This window comes from Motacilla alba, chromosome 1A (genome assembly GCF_015832195.1).
Source record: "Motacilla alba alba isolate MOTALB_02 chromosome 1A, Motacilla_alba_V1.0_pri, whole genome shotgun sequence".
NCBI lineage: Eukaryota > Metazoa > Chordata > Aves > Passeriformes > Motacillidae > Motacilla > Motacilla alba.
In genome coordinates this window covers 53,905,040-53,920,110 of record NC_052031.1, presented here as the reverse complement: position 1 = coordinate 53,920,110, position 15,071 = coordinate 53,905,040, and the positions used below count along the sequence as shown (strand labels likewise).

The following is a 15,071-nucleotide window of genomic DNA, read 5'->3' as shown; positions in this document are numbered from 1 at the left end:
TTTATCTGGAATTGAGTGTTGCATTAACATCCATAGTGCCTTATCCTCCACAGAGGAGGCACAAGCTAAGACAAAAAGAACTAAGTGATCAAGCTGGAGAATTATTTCAGTCTATGCAACCACGAGCCTGGTTGATGGATTAGAACCTGGATCATGGGTTATGACCCTGCCAAAGCCTTTAGGGCTTACAGGCTAGAGAAAATGGTTAGCAGAATTGCAATTGTCACTGGAGTTGTATTTTTAAATATTGGCATTAGACTAGTTAAGTGCATGATAACATGCTTATTTATCCTTGGCATTTTCTACTTTTCTATTTTCTCTCTTCCTTTCCTCCTTCATGAGGAAAAAATATAGGTCAATAATTGCTTTGGATCCCAACATTTAATCTCATTTGTGTTTTAATCTCGCTTTTGCGTGTGTTGAGAACCTAACTCCTTTAAACAGCTGTGGATTCAGGCAAAACTTGCCTTTTTTCCCCCTGAGTACCAGAAAATCCCAAAACTGATGCAGAGTGGAGGTGTCTTCCCCACCACCACTAACGAATGATCATTTTCAGCCCTAAAAATGTTGAACTTAAGACCTTTGTAACTTTTAGAATATAATTAATGTCTTATATGCAACCACATTACAAAAACCACAATGTAACTTAGCTGAAATAATTATCCTTGTCTTACATTAAGAAATCAGGATCCAATCTAGATTAACAAGACTAAAAACCTTTAAGGACTGCTGGGCCACCAGCCGCATCAATCTTTAAATTTATGGATCCACGTTAGGACCTCCTAAATGTCATCCAGGATGAATATTTCACATTGGCCGTCTCTTTTTCCAGAGTTATCCTGCCATAATAAATTGTGTGATTAAGGTGTAATATGGGGTTATATGTTAGTTGTTTTTTAAATTATTCTAGCTGTTGACCTCCACACAGCTAACATCTTCAGAAACTTCCACTCACAACAGAAACACTTCAATTACCTACCTGAGTGCATAATTTCTGCAGATGCACTTTAATCAGCAAACTTTTTCAAAATTCTCACCTGTTGTCAGCTTAGTAACAAGATGCATTATTTTATTTTTATCTGATGAGAAGAAAATACTTCAGAAGACTGACAGGTTAAATGCAAAATTGGGCAAATTAGTGCCAGTTTTAGAGATCTGGAATTCCAGCTGCTTCTCAAAAAATTGCCCTCAATTTCCTGTATTTTCAGATCATTGTTTCTTATACTTGTACCATTCCATTGTTATTATTATTCAAAGAGAAGAAAGTGGAGCCAGGACAACTCCAGATTTATGATCAGCAGAGAAAGGGAAAACCCAGACAAAAGCTACCAGGACAACACTTCTGGCTGGCCTTGGACTCCTAGGGGCCCCCTCTATGTAATATTTTAGGAAGGACAAAAACTCACCAAAGATTCATTTCTAACAGGAGTGGAACATTTTAATAATGAACACCATAAACCCAACTGAAATACAAACTTCAACCATTGATTTCATGAGGGAATTCTGCTTTATGCAGAATGACATTAAACATCAAAAAAAGTTCTCAACAGTACCCCTGAGTTTCCAGGATTCTGAAATGCTCAACTGATAGAAATTACAGCTTAAAGATACCAGCACAAGATCACATTGAAGAGATGTCCTTTGTCCTTTAAGGCCTCTTCATTTGGCTTAAATTAATATCCTGATGAATTAAGACTAATCCAAAATCCCACACAGTAGAAACCAGTGTGTGATTTTCACAGTCTATAGTCACACAGCAGAAGTGACATACCTGGCCCCACAGTTTTAGCTTTGGGACAGAAAGTGACATTCTGTCAACAAGAAGACGACTTGTTAAGAGAACCAGTGTTTCCCATCCCTAAAATCTAAACCTCATTTTATTAATTACTAGGAGTGCATCCTTTTAACAAGGTAACATAAAAAAACCACAACTACAAACCACAAAACCAACCATGCACAAACACAGCATCAGTTCAAGAGATAAGACTTTCTGGCAAAGGTACAAGCCCAAAGTTTTTTATCCCAGTTCAAGGGTAAAGGAGCTTTTTTTTTTACACTTTTGAAGCTTAAAGATTCTGAGACTGCCCCAAGTCTGTCACTGATGGAACAAGGTAGACTAGACCAACATGTCTTAAAACTCTGTACTTTCCAACCCTGGCAGACCCAATGTCAGAGTCCTACAGGGGAAAAAAAAGAAAATAAAAGGGAAAAAAAAAGTTTTCTCTGCTGTTTTCACAATATGATGTACCTGAGCCTCTCAGTGTTATTTACCCCACTCCTATCCCTAATTAATATGTAACAGCCAAAACCACATAATAATCTAAATAGGTTATTACCAAGTAAACCCAGGCTCAACTGAGTTCACCTTTGAACAAAAGAACAAGTGCCCTAGAAACCAATTTGGCTTTTCCTCACGAACTCCTGATAAGCAAGGCAGACCTGAAACGTAATATTTTGTTCAGGGCTTTTTGGTTTGTGTTTTCAGTTAGGGTTTTTTTTGGGGTGGTGGTGGGGGTTGTTTGTTTTACACAAAAAGCACTTTTTTCTATTTTGAGTAGTAGCGCTGGCCTGAGAATCAGCTAAGTCAAGGACACATAATTTAAAGACTTCCTAAAGGAAGGAAGCTTTTGCAAACACATGCTGGGAACAGGGGTGCTGTTAAACTGAACATCTTTACATAAGCATCTTGATTCCCTCTATATAAATCGGACATAACAGGCGATACTTAAATCATCCCTGAGGACTTTATCATTAGTTTCAACTCATTAGGAGAGGTACAACTGCCCAAGTACATGCTGAAAGATATACCAGGTAAAAAATACACTCAAGTTTGATGAATTATCTTGTATATGAATGTTGCACATCAGTGCATCCCAGTGATAACAATCTCTTGAGTGGCCTCAATAAAGGTCATTCCTGGCCAAAATCCCTGCAGGCTCCAGGGCAGGGATTTGATCAACTGCTGCTTGTTGATACATCTGAGTGTACAGTCAGTACCTTCACAGGCACAACAACTGCAACACCACAGCCCACAGGATACCTGCCCCGAGTGACAGAATGGTGGCGAAGAGTCACAGATGTTTACACTGGACACGTTCACAGCACAATGCTGAGCAAGCTGCAGAAGCCACAGGATCCTGAGAGATTGGGAGCTGAGGTGCAGGCAGAGCTCCAGAGGCAGATGAAAGGGATAAGGCACTGGCACCTTCACAGGAGAGGAGACTGCTGGGATTAAGAAGGGGGCAAGAAATGGATGCTGCAGCAGCCACCTGCTGTCCTAGGAGGAGTCCTAAGCTATAAACATTGGAATTCAGGAGAGCATTGCCTGGGAGCAGTATGTTCAGTTGCTTCTGAATTTCCTGAAGCACCTGCAGCTGACTTCGCTGATTCAGGAGAAGCATATCCATGTTTTCCCTCATTTTCTTCACTGTACAAAGAGAAGGGAATGTTAATGCTTGCTATGTAAAAACACAGGCAGTTCAGAAGTGTTTTTCTACTTACACTCTTCAGAAACAAGATTCCAGTGATCCATCTCACTTTCCTCTGCACCACACCTTTGCTCTTCTTTCTGATGCAAAGATGTAAATTCAGGTTGATTTGCATCTAAAAGGAAGACACTGCAAGTCAGAAGCTGCAAGGTCTGCATTCCAAACATGGCAGCTCAGCAACAACCCTTCCTCTCATCCACATCTTAAAATTCAAGTCACAGGTGGTCCAAAACCAAAGATTAGGTAGATACAGGGTTTGGTTTTTTTTGAGGTGGGGACACAGGGAAAGGAGGAAGCAAAGCTGAAGCAAGGAATCTGCTAAGGAAAGGGGAAATTGAGATTTACTAAAAAATATGTTTGTATTTGCACGCTTTCTTTAGAAGCAGATACAGTGTTAGACTAATCTGATACTACTCAGTGTCCAACTGAAAGGGCAAAAATGAGACTTTTCTTCAGGAATTATAAACTCATCTGAAGAAAAAACAAGGTTTAGGAGTGTAAGGTTCCATGCTTAGAGTTCTTAGGCCACCCCTCTGTATCTATGGACTGAGAGGCCTCAAACCCTACATTAAGAATTCAGTTTTGCCATTCTATCACAAACCTGATTATAACTTCATCATTATTCCCATTGTTAAGGTGAAAGGCTCATTTTTGTTTTTTGGGTTTTTTTCCCCAGAAGAAACCAAGAAACACGAACAAGTAAAACAACTTCAAACAAACCAACCACAAAAACCAAAGAAAAACCTCACATGCAAAACTCCTGCTTCTCATGCCAACACCGACAACAATTCTGTGGGTGTCTAGGTGAGACCCAAGATGAAAATTTAATATTTTTGACCAAGGATAAAGACACTTCCCAAATAAAGGTAAAACAGGGAAAAATACCCCACAATGCCAGTTTTTATCCCTGAGTTTCAGGTCACTACTAGAACACAAAATATTGCAAAATCCAGTAAACTCCCTACTTGAAACAATCCCTTTGTCAGCCTGTGCTGTGCTAAGAATATTCCACAGGCTTCCCACTGCAGACAACAAGAAGTTAGGATTCAATATCCACATATAACAAAGTTTGGCTGCTAGAGGTGACCAAGGCACTGTTTACAGCCTTTTGCAAGTCAAAATTCCTTACATCTCCCTAAGCTTAGCATTTTGGTGGCTGAGCTTAGATCTTCTGAAGAGCTAAGACTAGACATCAGGCAACATTATGAAGCAGGAGTTAGTGAGATCTTTATTATTAGTGGGATCTGAGAACTTTGGGGAGTCTAAGGTGCCTGTGGTCTTTCTAGGTATGCAGGACTTGGGAAGAGATGGAGAAATCTTGACTCCATGTTTCAGAAGGCTGGTTTATTATATTACGATATATATTATATTAAAAATGCTATATTAAAACTATACTAAAAGAACAAAGAGAAAAATACATCAGAAAGCAAAACAAAAATAGAATAAAATAAATAACAAAGTTTGTGACTCCCAAAGAGTCTAATTCAGCTGCATCCTTGATTGGTTATTAAGTAAAAACACCTAACATCGACCAATCAAGGAAGCACCTGTTCCATTTCACAGTAACAAATAATAATTGTTTACACTTGTTCCTGAGGCCTCTTAGCTTCTCAAGAGAAAGAAATCCTAGCAAAAGGATTTTCATAAAATATCATAGCTACAGGTGCCAGGCAATCTTCGTGGTAACACCTAAATTTCAACTACAGCTTTTTCAAATAATTTCCTCAGATGGCACAGATAAATATTAGAGATGGGCGGAAAAAAAAGTAACAAAACCAAATCAACCAACCCCCAACACTCATATTCAGAGCAAAGAGAGAGAACTGTTTAGGAAGAAACAGAGACCAGAATATTTCATGTGTCCCGTGAAATTTTGTGTAACTTGAAATAAACACAGTTCAGTTACCTGCTGTGTGTTCACTGGGTCTCTCTCTGAGATATTGGTGTCTGATGAAGTTTGAGCTCACACTGAAGCTATTTCCATGCTCTGAACGCCTACAGGGCTTCTCATCTGTATGGACTCTCAGATGCTGCAGCAGAGCCGTGTTCCCACTGAAGTCTTTTCTGCACATGGTGCAGGAAAAGATTTTCTTTCTCAGATGGGTTTTGTGGTGAGCAAGGAGGCTCGAGGCACGGCTGAAGGTTTTCTCACATTCCTTGCACTTGTAAGGCCTCTCCCCTGTATGGACTCTCTGGTGAACCACCAGGTTGGCCTTCCTGCTGAAGCTCTTCCCACATTCTGCACACACAAACACCTTTTCTCTTGTGTGGATCTGCAGGTGGGTCAGGAGCCTGCAGTGCCCCTTGAAACCCTTCCCACATTCTGGACACCTGAATGGTTTCTCTTTACAGTGCAGTGTCTGGCCATCAGTGCCAAGGATGAGCTTCCTGGAGTCTCTTTGTTCATGAGGGGAAACATCACAGGCTGCCTTCCTGTCTAGGCTCAGGGCTTCATGTACCTGAGGCAGCTCCTCGTGCTTAAGGTCTTCAGGGAAGCCGTTCTCCTCCTCATTGTCCCCCAAAACGCAGTCCCCTGATGGAGTAAGAGACCCATCTTAACACTCCTCTTTTCCTGAGGCAGATAGGGTGCTCCTTGTAAAATAACTCAATTTCTCAGGCCTACCTTCAGCTTACAGCAGATTCCCTTTTCCCAAAGAGGAACAGAAATTCTTAAGACTGAGACAAGAAGGGGGAGGAAAGTGGCAAAGAAGAGAAAGGTAAGAAATGCTCCTCTTCTCTTCCTTCCTCTCCCCATTTCCTTTTAGTTCTTTCCCACAGAGAATGGCAAAACAAAGACTGAGAAGATGAAGCATCTCACCCATCCCAAATATCTCCTTTTAGCTATTTGTTCCTGCAGACTTAGCTCAAAAGCTTTCCACCCTGCTAAATTATCATTAACGTACTGTTTCAAAGCTAGGCATTTGGGTGGGGATCTTTCAGCACAAAGGAGCCCATGCACTCTTCACGAGGCAAGGCCAGCAGGGAGATTTAGGTTCTCACTTGTGCTAGCTCATATTTACCAGGAAACAGTTAAATTATGTCTTTTGTAGGTTGGCACACCAGTTTTTTTCTCTATCACAACAATAGTTGTAAGTACTATAAGAATACTGTATATTTATGCATCAGAAGTCAAAGGGCTCTTTATTAATTAAAAAAACCCCAGCTAATTCCCAATTAACTATTACAATCTCTTTTCACAGCTAGATCTAACACATTTACTTTCCTTGCAATGACAAGCCAAATAAATTGCATTCTGAAGAAACACACCAGAAACATTTATACATGTCCCTTTCTTTCCTAAAGGATGCAACCTGTTTATTTCACAAGTGTATATGCACCATCATACACCCCACACCTCTAGGTATCTCATCCAGATGGGTAGATCTTACATTTCCAGCTGTTCAGCACTAACAGAATTATAAGGATCACCTAATAAACACTTAGCCAAGGTTGATTTTTGCAAGCAACTTCAGGTGTTTACTATTAATTCAACCAGAGGCTTCAGCAATTAGCATCTCTGATATAGCATTAAAACAGTACTCCCACATTTAACACAAAAAAAAAAAGTTTGTTTAATCTACTAACAAAACAAACCAGGCTTTCTACATTCAAGATAAAACTCTGCAGGGCAATTTCAGTCTTACCTCTATAGGTAATAAAATTCTTAAGTAATATGTTCTTGAAGAGGCAAAATGCTCTGTTTACACAGCTACCAACTTGTAAATAGCAGCAACAAAATAAGGAAACTTGCTGAGGGAGGGAGTCATCTCTCTTATATCAGGAATTACACCCAAGAAGAGCTTTCTCCCAGACAGATGAAGTAGGTTCTTTCTGGCAGAAGCACTCATTCCTGACGCTACAACCACGAGGCTGATTGTTCCCTGAGAACCTTGCAGGTCCCTGGCAGTAATGGGGGACCACAGAACCTCCATTCTCACACACACCCAGAGTTAGGCACTCACACACTTTGGATTGAGCTCCATAACTCCCTTAGACCCTCCTCACCGGTGAGAAACCCTAGAAGATGGGAGTGTGCTGGCTGCCCATCACTCCTAATGAACTGTATTGTCTTATTTTAGAAAAAGTGCTGGAAAACCATAGCAGAAAGAAACCCAGAATGCCTCTGCAGCCTTGCCTCGGCCTGGCATGGCATCCCAGGGATGGAATGCTGGCACCACACTTCCCTGCAGGATTTAATTAGCAAGAGTTTACACCTCACCTGGATATTCTGCAGCATCACTCCTCCCAGGGCTCTGGAAAATGGAGAATATGGACTCCATTGCTGGCTCCATCTAGAAGAGAGAAAAAGGAGCATGGAACCTTTCCCAGAAGATGGGAGCAGAAGGGGAGGGGTAGACGCTGGTACAGCATACTTTGGCAGTGCCCGGCCTAGGAGCCGGAAACATGCCCAAGCCACTGAGCCCCGCGGGACAGAGAGGGCAGCCCTGCACAAAGGTGGGTGAGCTGTGAGCATAATCCAGAAACCAGCGTGATAAGAAGCGCCTTTCCCCAAGCTCAGTCTCCTTGGGAAGCACCGGCCGGACTACAAAACCCTCTCATCCACCCCACCTCTTGTTTCCTGAGACGCTTTAAATCCCGGCCCGGGGGCACTTGTCCCGCCAACGCCGTGGGGCCGCTCCGCCCTCTCCCAAGCCCCGGGCGTGCTCTGCCGGGCCTTCGCCTCGCCCCGGCCCCCTGCTCCCCAGCGCCTCCGCTCTTCCCGGCACAGCCCAGCGCTCCTGCCCGGGGCCGAGACCCGGCCGGGGAATCAGTGCCGCTCTCCTTAGCCCGCGGGAGCACCGGGCGCTCCTCAGGTTCGTCCTTCGGTATCGCCAGCCCCTGGAAATGTGGCGGGAGCTCTTCCTCTACCGCCCGCGCTCCAGCCACGTTCGCTGGCTGAGTTTCCCCGCACGGAGCGTCCGCAGGGCTCCGTGGCCCCGCTGGGCAGCAATGGGATGAGCTGGCAGGGGCTGCAGCTTGGTAAGGTGAGTCACGGAATGGTCGTCGTCCTACCCCTCTGCTCAAGTGGTGTCATCCCACAGCACTTCCATCCGTCCAGAACCATCCATCGCATCCGGATGGTTCCGGAACACCCCCAGTGAGGGAGACGCCACACCCTCTCTGTGGCAATCTGATTGCGCAGTGTTAGGAATAAGGTGTAGTGATTGGCGCATGCAAATGAGGAAGGGTTATTAAATATCGTGGTGTTTTAGGTTGCAATGGAAGATGTGATCAGGGGTGTGTTTTCTGTTGCTCTGCAGGTGGGGCAGTTATCATCTGTTAATGGGCTATCGAGTCTTACTGCATGACTGATGAAATCACATCATCCCATTGTGAGGTACTCCATGTAGTGGGAGGAGCCAAGCATTCCTACCTGAATAGAAGCTGAGACTTGAAACATTGCAGGCAGCATTTTCCCAGTGGATTCCCAGAGGAGCACCTTTCCTTTGCACTGGATTCTCAGAGGAAGACCAGGCCCACCTACACCACCACTGGGCCTTCAGAGGAAAACTACACCCTTCTACAGGATCACTGCTTCAACAGAACTACACCTGTCACTCCAGGAGGACTGCAGCCACCCTGACCAACAGGGTGTCAGGTCGTGTTCTGATTCTGTCAGTGTTGTTTTGTATTACTGCATTTTTATTTTATTTTCCTAATAAATAACTGTAATTCCTACTCCCATATCTTTGCCTGAAAGTTCCTTAATTTCAAAATCACAGTAATTTGGAGGGAGGGGGTTTACATTTTCCATTTCAAGAGAGGCTCCTGCCTTCCTTAGCTGTCACCTGTCTTTTCAAACCCAGACAGGAGGGAAGAAGTTCTGTTGAGGTTCACAGTTCTTTTGACATGTACTTCTGTTGTTCCAGTTTGGTTTTGAACTCTTTTTCTGTTCTTTCAATCCTCCCCTCCCCTTTGTGTGGTTGCAAACCTGTGCCAGGACCTCACCACACTTACAGGGAAAAATTTCTTACCAATATCCAATCTAAACCTGCTCTCTGTCAGTGTGAAGCCATTCCCCCTTGTCCTGTCACTCCAGGTCCTTGTCCAGAGTCTTTCTCCATCTCTCCTGCAGTCTTCCTTTAGGTCCTGGAAGGTTACAATGAGGTCACCCCATAGGTTCACTTCTCTAGGCTGAACAATCCAAATTCTCTCAGTGTTTTCTCATAGGAGAGGTGCTCTAAATTTGTTTAGGGAACATTAAATATCTGGGTATTAACAGATCCTAGGGACTCTTAGAGATAAGAAACTCCTAAGACAACAAGACTTCTGGGCCAGTGCTGGCTTTCCAGCTATATCCTTTTGGCTCACTGCAGTTGTTAATAAAGGATTGTGGAGGGACTCACAGTCCATATTTCCCAGTTCCAGCACTTTTCTGCCCTGTGGGATCATGGCTACTCCTTTCAGAACTTCCCTCTGCTAATGCACACGCCAGGGCCATGAAGCAGCTCTTTGACAGTGATATCCTGCAGCTAAGGGCACAGGTTTAAGTCCCATGTGCTTTCAGTAGTAGCCAATCCTTGGTGCTGCTCTAAACGAAGGTGATTCTTTCGTTTAACTTCTGGTTTTCAGGCCATTTCCCCTTATTTGTCGGGATTAATTTTAGTTTGGGAAGAGCTGGATTCCATGATCCTTGCAGGTCCCCTCCCAACTCGGGATATTCTGTGATTGGATTATGTAAACTTGTTTTATTGCAGTTTTAGGTGCTGCTCATTGAGCAGGTTGAGCTTTTCCCTTTCTGCAGTTGTGTGCTTTGGAGGATAGAGGTATCTCATCCACAGTAACAGCCAGTATTTTGCAATGAGCAGGATTATTTTCCCTGGCCTTCAAAGTCCATGATATAGATGTGAATGAGCTTGTTGCATTAGATGCTGTTAGTTGTCAATAGACCTTTATGCAGCATCCTAATAAATCACATTCCAGCAAGGTCTGTCCTTCCTTGCAGGGAAAAATGGAAGCCTGGATTAACTGACTTCAACATATTGGAAGTTGGTGAAAGAATAATATTCCCACTGTCTAAATTAATCTGGCCTACAGACACTGAAGTGATGAGTGTCATTGAAAAATGAATTAAGAAATGAATTATTTTCTTGGCCCAGCAGAGCTTGAGCTGTGTGGCATGACAGTTTGTAAGACCACCAGGTAATAAAGGTGCAAAAAAAAAAGATTGTGAAGAGTTTTCTCACTCATCCCTCAAGTTTACTAAAGAAAGCAGTGGGTCTTCATGCAACAATAGCATGTAAGTAATAAAAAAGCTTGTTATAATACATGAGTAGGTTAGAACACATAGCTATGGCATTTTATAATTTAAAATTCTTGTGTTTGGGAAACTATTAATAATCATTTATATGAAATTATTTCAAGACTGTATCTCAAATTAGACAAGTTAGATGTCCGTGCAAGTATTTTTAATTTGAAAGACATAATTTTCACTAACTTAATAGGAGTCTTGGGTTTCAATTTAACAGGAATATTCTGAGTTCTAACTAGCCCTGTCCCCTGCATTGTTCACAGCCTTCCCACCTTGAGGTCAAGGTTTTAAAGAGCCTACTCTCTACCCCAGCATTCAGATCCTTAATGAATCTGTTGAATCCTCTCATGTGGGGTTACACGTAATATAATTTCCCAGGTTAACACTGAATTGCAAATAAGTATTGTGTTTTTCTGTCAGGTTTTGCATTAATTTTGCAGTGTTCTTGCCTCAGCTTATTTGTGAGAAGGATCATGTGAGATAAAACCTCTTAAAGCACAGACTGTATGCCATCTCCAACTCCTCTGCTTTCAACAATACCTCTCACTCTATTGTAAGAGAAAATTTTATGTGACATAATTTGCCTTTGAAATTCCACACTATTATTCTTTTCAACTGCTGTGTGACTGCTGAGTATTGTTCTTTTACTGAAGTCAGGCTCACTAAAAATAGTTCCCACATTCTTGTCCTCTTGTATTTCCTTTGTCTTGTGCAATCTGGTCCATCTTTCTTGAGCTCTCCAGGATATCTACCAGCCTACCTCAGCTTGCTCCAGCCTATAGGTGACAGTAAAAAAATCTAAATTAAGTACTCTGTAACCTCTTCTCTGTCTGCTCTGAGTTCTTACCCTTTTGATCCTGATCTTATGTTTATTAAATAAATTATGCTAATCTTTCTAGGAAAGACACAGATTTGTTTGGTTTTTTTCCTTCTGTTGTCTTCCAGTCAATAATCTTATAGAATGTTTTTGGACTGTTCTGTGTTCCAGTTACTTAGTTGTTTGGCTGTGCTTTATTTATTTATTTTTTAATACATTATTTTATGTAATCTGACCTAATTGTCACCTCCTGTGCCATCACTGTTCATGATTTCCGATGAGTAAGGAAATTTGTGGCTTGTCAGATTTACTCTCTTAACCTTTTTTTTTTTTCCTTTCTCTAGTTGGATACAGTACATTCTTTAGCAGTTCCTTAAAGGACATTTAACTGTCCATCTTCCCACAAGCTGTTCTCCAGGGGACTTACCTGCCTTGGGATCTTACTGCTGGTTCTCTGAGACTGCAGACACCTGATTTCTGGAAATACAGTCCTTTCTTTTGTGGTGGGTATCCAGTTCTCACCATCTCTTCAGCAGAAGTGAGGAACAGGATTTTTACTTGCTTTTTGTGCCCTGGGGTAATGGATGTTGCCTGGGATCTTTTCTCTCAGTATTTTGTCTCACTTCTGATAAGGTAAAATCCTTGTATTTCACAGTTATCACAGGATCACTGATGCTGGAAAATACCTCCAAGGAAATAAGCAAAACTTATCAATGTTTCAAATCCATATTCATCAGAGGACACAGCACTTCCAAATAAAATGCCAAATGCTGTAATAGAGCAAGCTGTAAACAAAAACTCAGCAGATAAATTCTTGCTTTACATACCAAAATATATTTACCATTTTGTACTGCTCATTGACTGATTTTTTTGCTTTCTAAGACTAAACAGTATCTTAATTAGAAGAAATACTAATAGAAGCTAGTTGGAATTTATTGCATAATAAATTCTAGCTAATTCCTTTGCTTGCTTTCACGTTCTATATTGTCAGTAATTATGAAAATGAAGACTAGGAAAACAATTTAATTATTTTTTCCTGGAAATATTAATCTCACCCTAATGTCAAAGATTAAAGAATGACTAAAATGTAACTGTTGCTTTTATCCCACCATTGGGACTGTCATCTATCAGATGCCTAAACTCATATCCTCTCTCCCAGCTTTGACTGCAGAGTGTCAAACTTGTGCCTCACTTGCCTCTTCAAGCTAATTTATCTCATTAGTCTGCTCACTGCTGAATTTGCCCTTGCTGACTCAATCTTAGTTTATTTTTTGGCATATCCTTCCTGGCAGCCCTTTATTTATCAATAAAGCTTTCCCAGAGGTGTTAAGTGGTAGCAAACTTTCCATGGGCAGCTGACATTTCTTTTTCCCCAGAACAACTGTCACATCAGCCTCAGCTGGGGGGAGAGTAACAAAATGTGCTAAAATGATCAATAATCATGGATTGTGAAGAAAGGATACAATCTTCCCTTAAATTCAGTGTTGAATAAACACAGTCATTGTTGAACAGGTTAATGCTGCTCACACTTTCAAGCAGAGAGTTTTATATATTACTCTGCAATTACAGTTGTGTTTTTACTGTCTGTAGTTTTAAATTTTTCATTCATTCCTCAAGTTCCACAATGCCTCAATTTTTAAAAGCCTGAGGCAAAGATACATTTAAATTCACCTGCCTCTCTCTGCAAGATTGTGCCATGCTATAAACCTTCTATTACTTTCTGGTCAAAACCTAACTGCCAGAGGCACTGCCAGTGGCTTAAATTTTGGTGGCTCTTCAGTGTCTTGCACAGCAAATACTTGGTGACAAATGTCAGTGGCAAAGGACCTGTGTTATCAGTAGCAAAATATCAGTCTTTGTGTGCCTCATATTTTGCCCATTTACTGATCCAAACACACTTACAACCTCTTTCTACAAACATTTTTGCTGGCATTTTCACCAGCCCTGATTTCTCTGGCCAGTTTATATAGGTTTAATCCATTCAATTATGTTTCATTAAGACAGTGGTTCTCAAGGGTTTGTATTCTCTGGAGTGGTTGTGAATCCCAGTTGCAGTGAGAAATGAATCAGAAATACAGATGTCAGGGTACAAGCTGAGGTGGGAATTCCTGTTTGAAAGCCCTCTGCAAAGCTCTCTCCATACCTTGTTCAGGGAGAACTGGGAAAAGATGGATCACATTGGCAGCTCCAGAGCTATTGTCTTGATCCCCTCTTGCCTAATCTTTTACAGAAGAGGCATTTCTTTTGCTGTGCACTTTTGCTGTGGCTTTTTCATTTGGGGCTAGGTGTTACCTGCTGCTTCCGTGGAAGGAGCAAGTCACCTCTGAGACTGCAGTGCAGGCAGCTGCAGGAATTTGTATCATCAAGGCAACTGTGGCAAGAGAAGTAAATGATTGAGTGCGTGGCCCTCTCCTGGCTCTGGATGGGATCTGGGTTAATTCAGCTTCTGCTGCTGTATCCATTCCATAGGTAGGGCATGAGTCCAGAAATCAAATTTATCCACAGCACATTTCACAGCCAAATAATCCTGGGAGTTAGGAACTGGGACCTGTGGGCTCAGTTCTTAATGAACACCAGGTGTCCTTAACTGAGGGAGATGGGGAAAATTGGCTGAGATGCTTTCCCTTGAGACCTGGTGCTTATTCTGTGTGACCTGTGGTGTTACCAGCTAAGGATTTATCCTACTTTACATCATTTTCCTCCCCCCCTATTTTTGCTTCCCTTAAAATATGAAAATTAATGTAATTTTACTCATTTAATTATTATTTGCCTTGATAATACTAGGCAATTAGAATGTCAGAAAAGCTTTAAATATTGAAGACTGCAGGTTGACCTTAAAATCTGTTCCTTGAAAAGAATTCAAACTTTCTTCCAGATGGCTTTAATTTATTGATGCATCTTAATGGAAATTTTTTTTTTTCTCCACAAAGATCACATTTACATATATAAAATAGAAAATGATATTTTAAGGAAAGTTTTGCTAACAAAAAGAAAGCGGTATCTTTGATGTGTGCCCTGGGTTTCAGGATTGGAAATAATTTTCATTAAGCAAAGGGTCATGATAATGCTGTGTCTTTTCCACTCATTGAAGTCTACTATATTGGAAGGAAGTGAGAGATAATTACTAGACATTATCTACTCTTGCTTGACAGAAGACTAACATTATGAGGTGAAGTCTCTATACTCAAACTAAAAATTTAGGGTAATATACTCAGGTACGAATGGGATGTTGTTCGGGGAAGTTGGCTGGGTTATTCCCAATTTTCCTTTGCTGCAGGTTGTCCCTCTGAGTTTCCACAGGACACTCATCACAACAGGACGTTTCAGTCTTCTGTATCGGGATTAAAAGTTGAAGCCTTTAAAATTTGTGTTTCCCTCCTGTAGTGGGGCTGCCATTCCATGGACAGCTGTGCTGCAGATCTGGGCAGACATGCTGGAGAGGCAGCCTCTGCTCAACTGCAATGGTCAGCAAGCAACCACCTCCTCTAGCAAACCAAGCAATGCAAAATGACCA

At 41.7% G+C, this 15,071-nt stretch overlaps 2 protein-coding genes across 2 annotated transcripts in view; one reads left to right on the top strand and one right to left on the bottom strand.

Annotated features, from left to right (window-relative positions):
• Positions 1-9,067, top strand: part of LOC119708751 (translation initiation factor IF-2-like) — a 42,463-nt gene extending 33,396 nt beyond the window's left edge. Inside the window, exon 3 of the mRNA XM_038155545.1 lies at positions 8,750-9,067. The gene's annotated coding sequence lies outside the window, so the exon portion shown is untranslated. The remainder of the gene's footprint in view (positions 1-8,749) is intronic.
• Positions 441-8,731, bottom strand: LOC119708753 (zinc finger and SCAN domain-containing protein 2-like). The gene is made up of 4 exons (XM_038155548.1): positions 7,708-8,731; positions 5,395-6,021; positions 3,502-3,603; positions 441-3,427 (listed from the first exon to the last, which is right to left on the bottom strand). The coding sequence occupies exons 1-4, from the start codon at positions 7,778-7,780 to the stop codon at positions 3,072-3,074; spliced, it is 1,158 nt and encodes a 385-aa protein (XP_038011476.1). The 5' UTR covers positions 7,781-8,731; the 3' UTR covers positions 441-3,071.
• Positions 9,068-15,071: the final 6,004 nt, after the last annotated feature.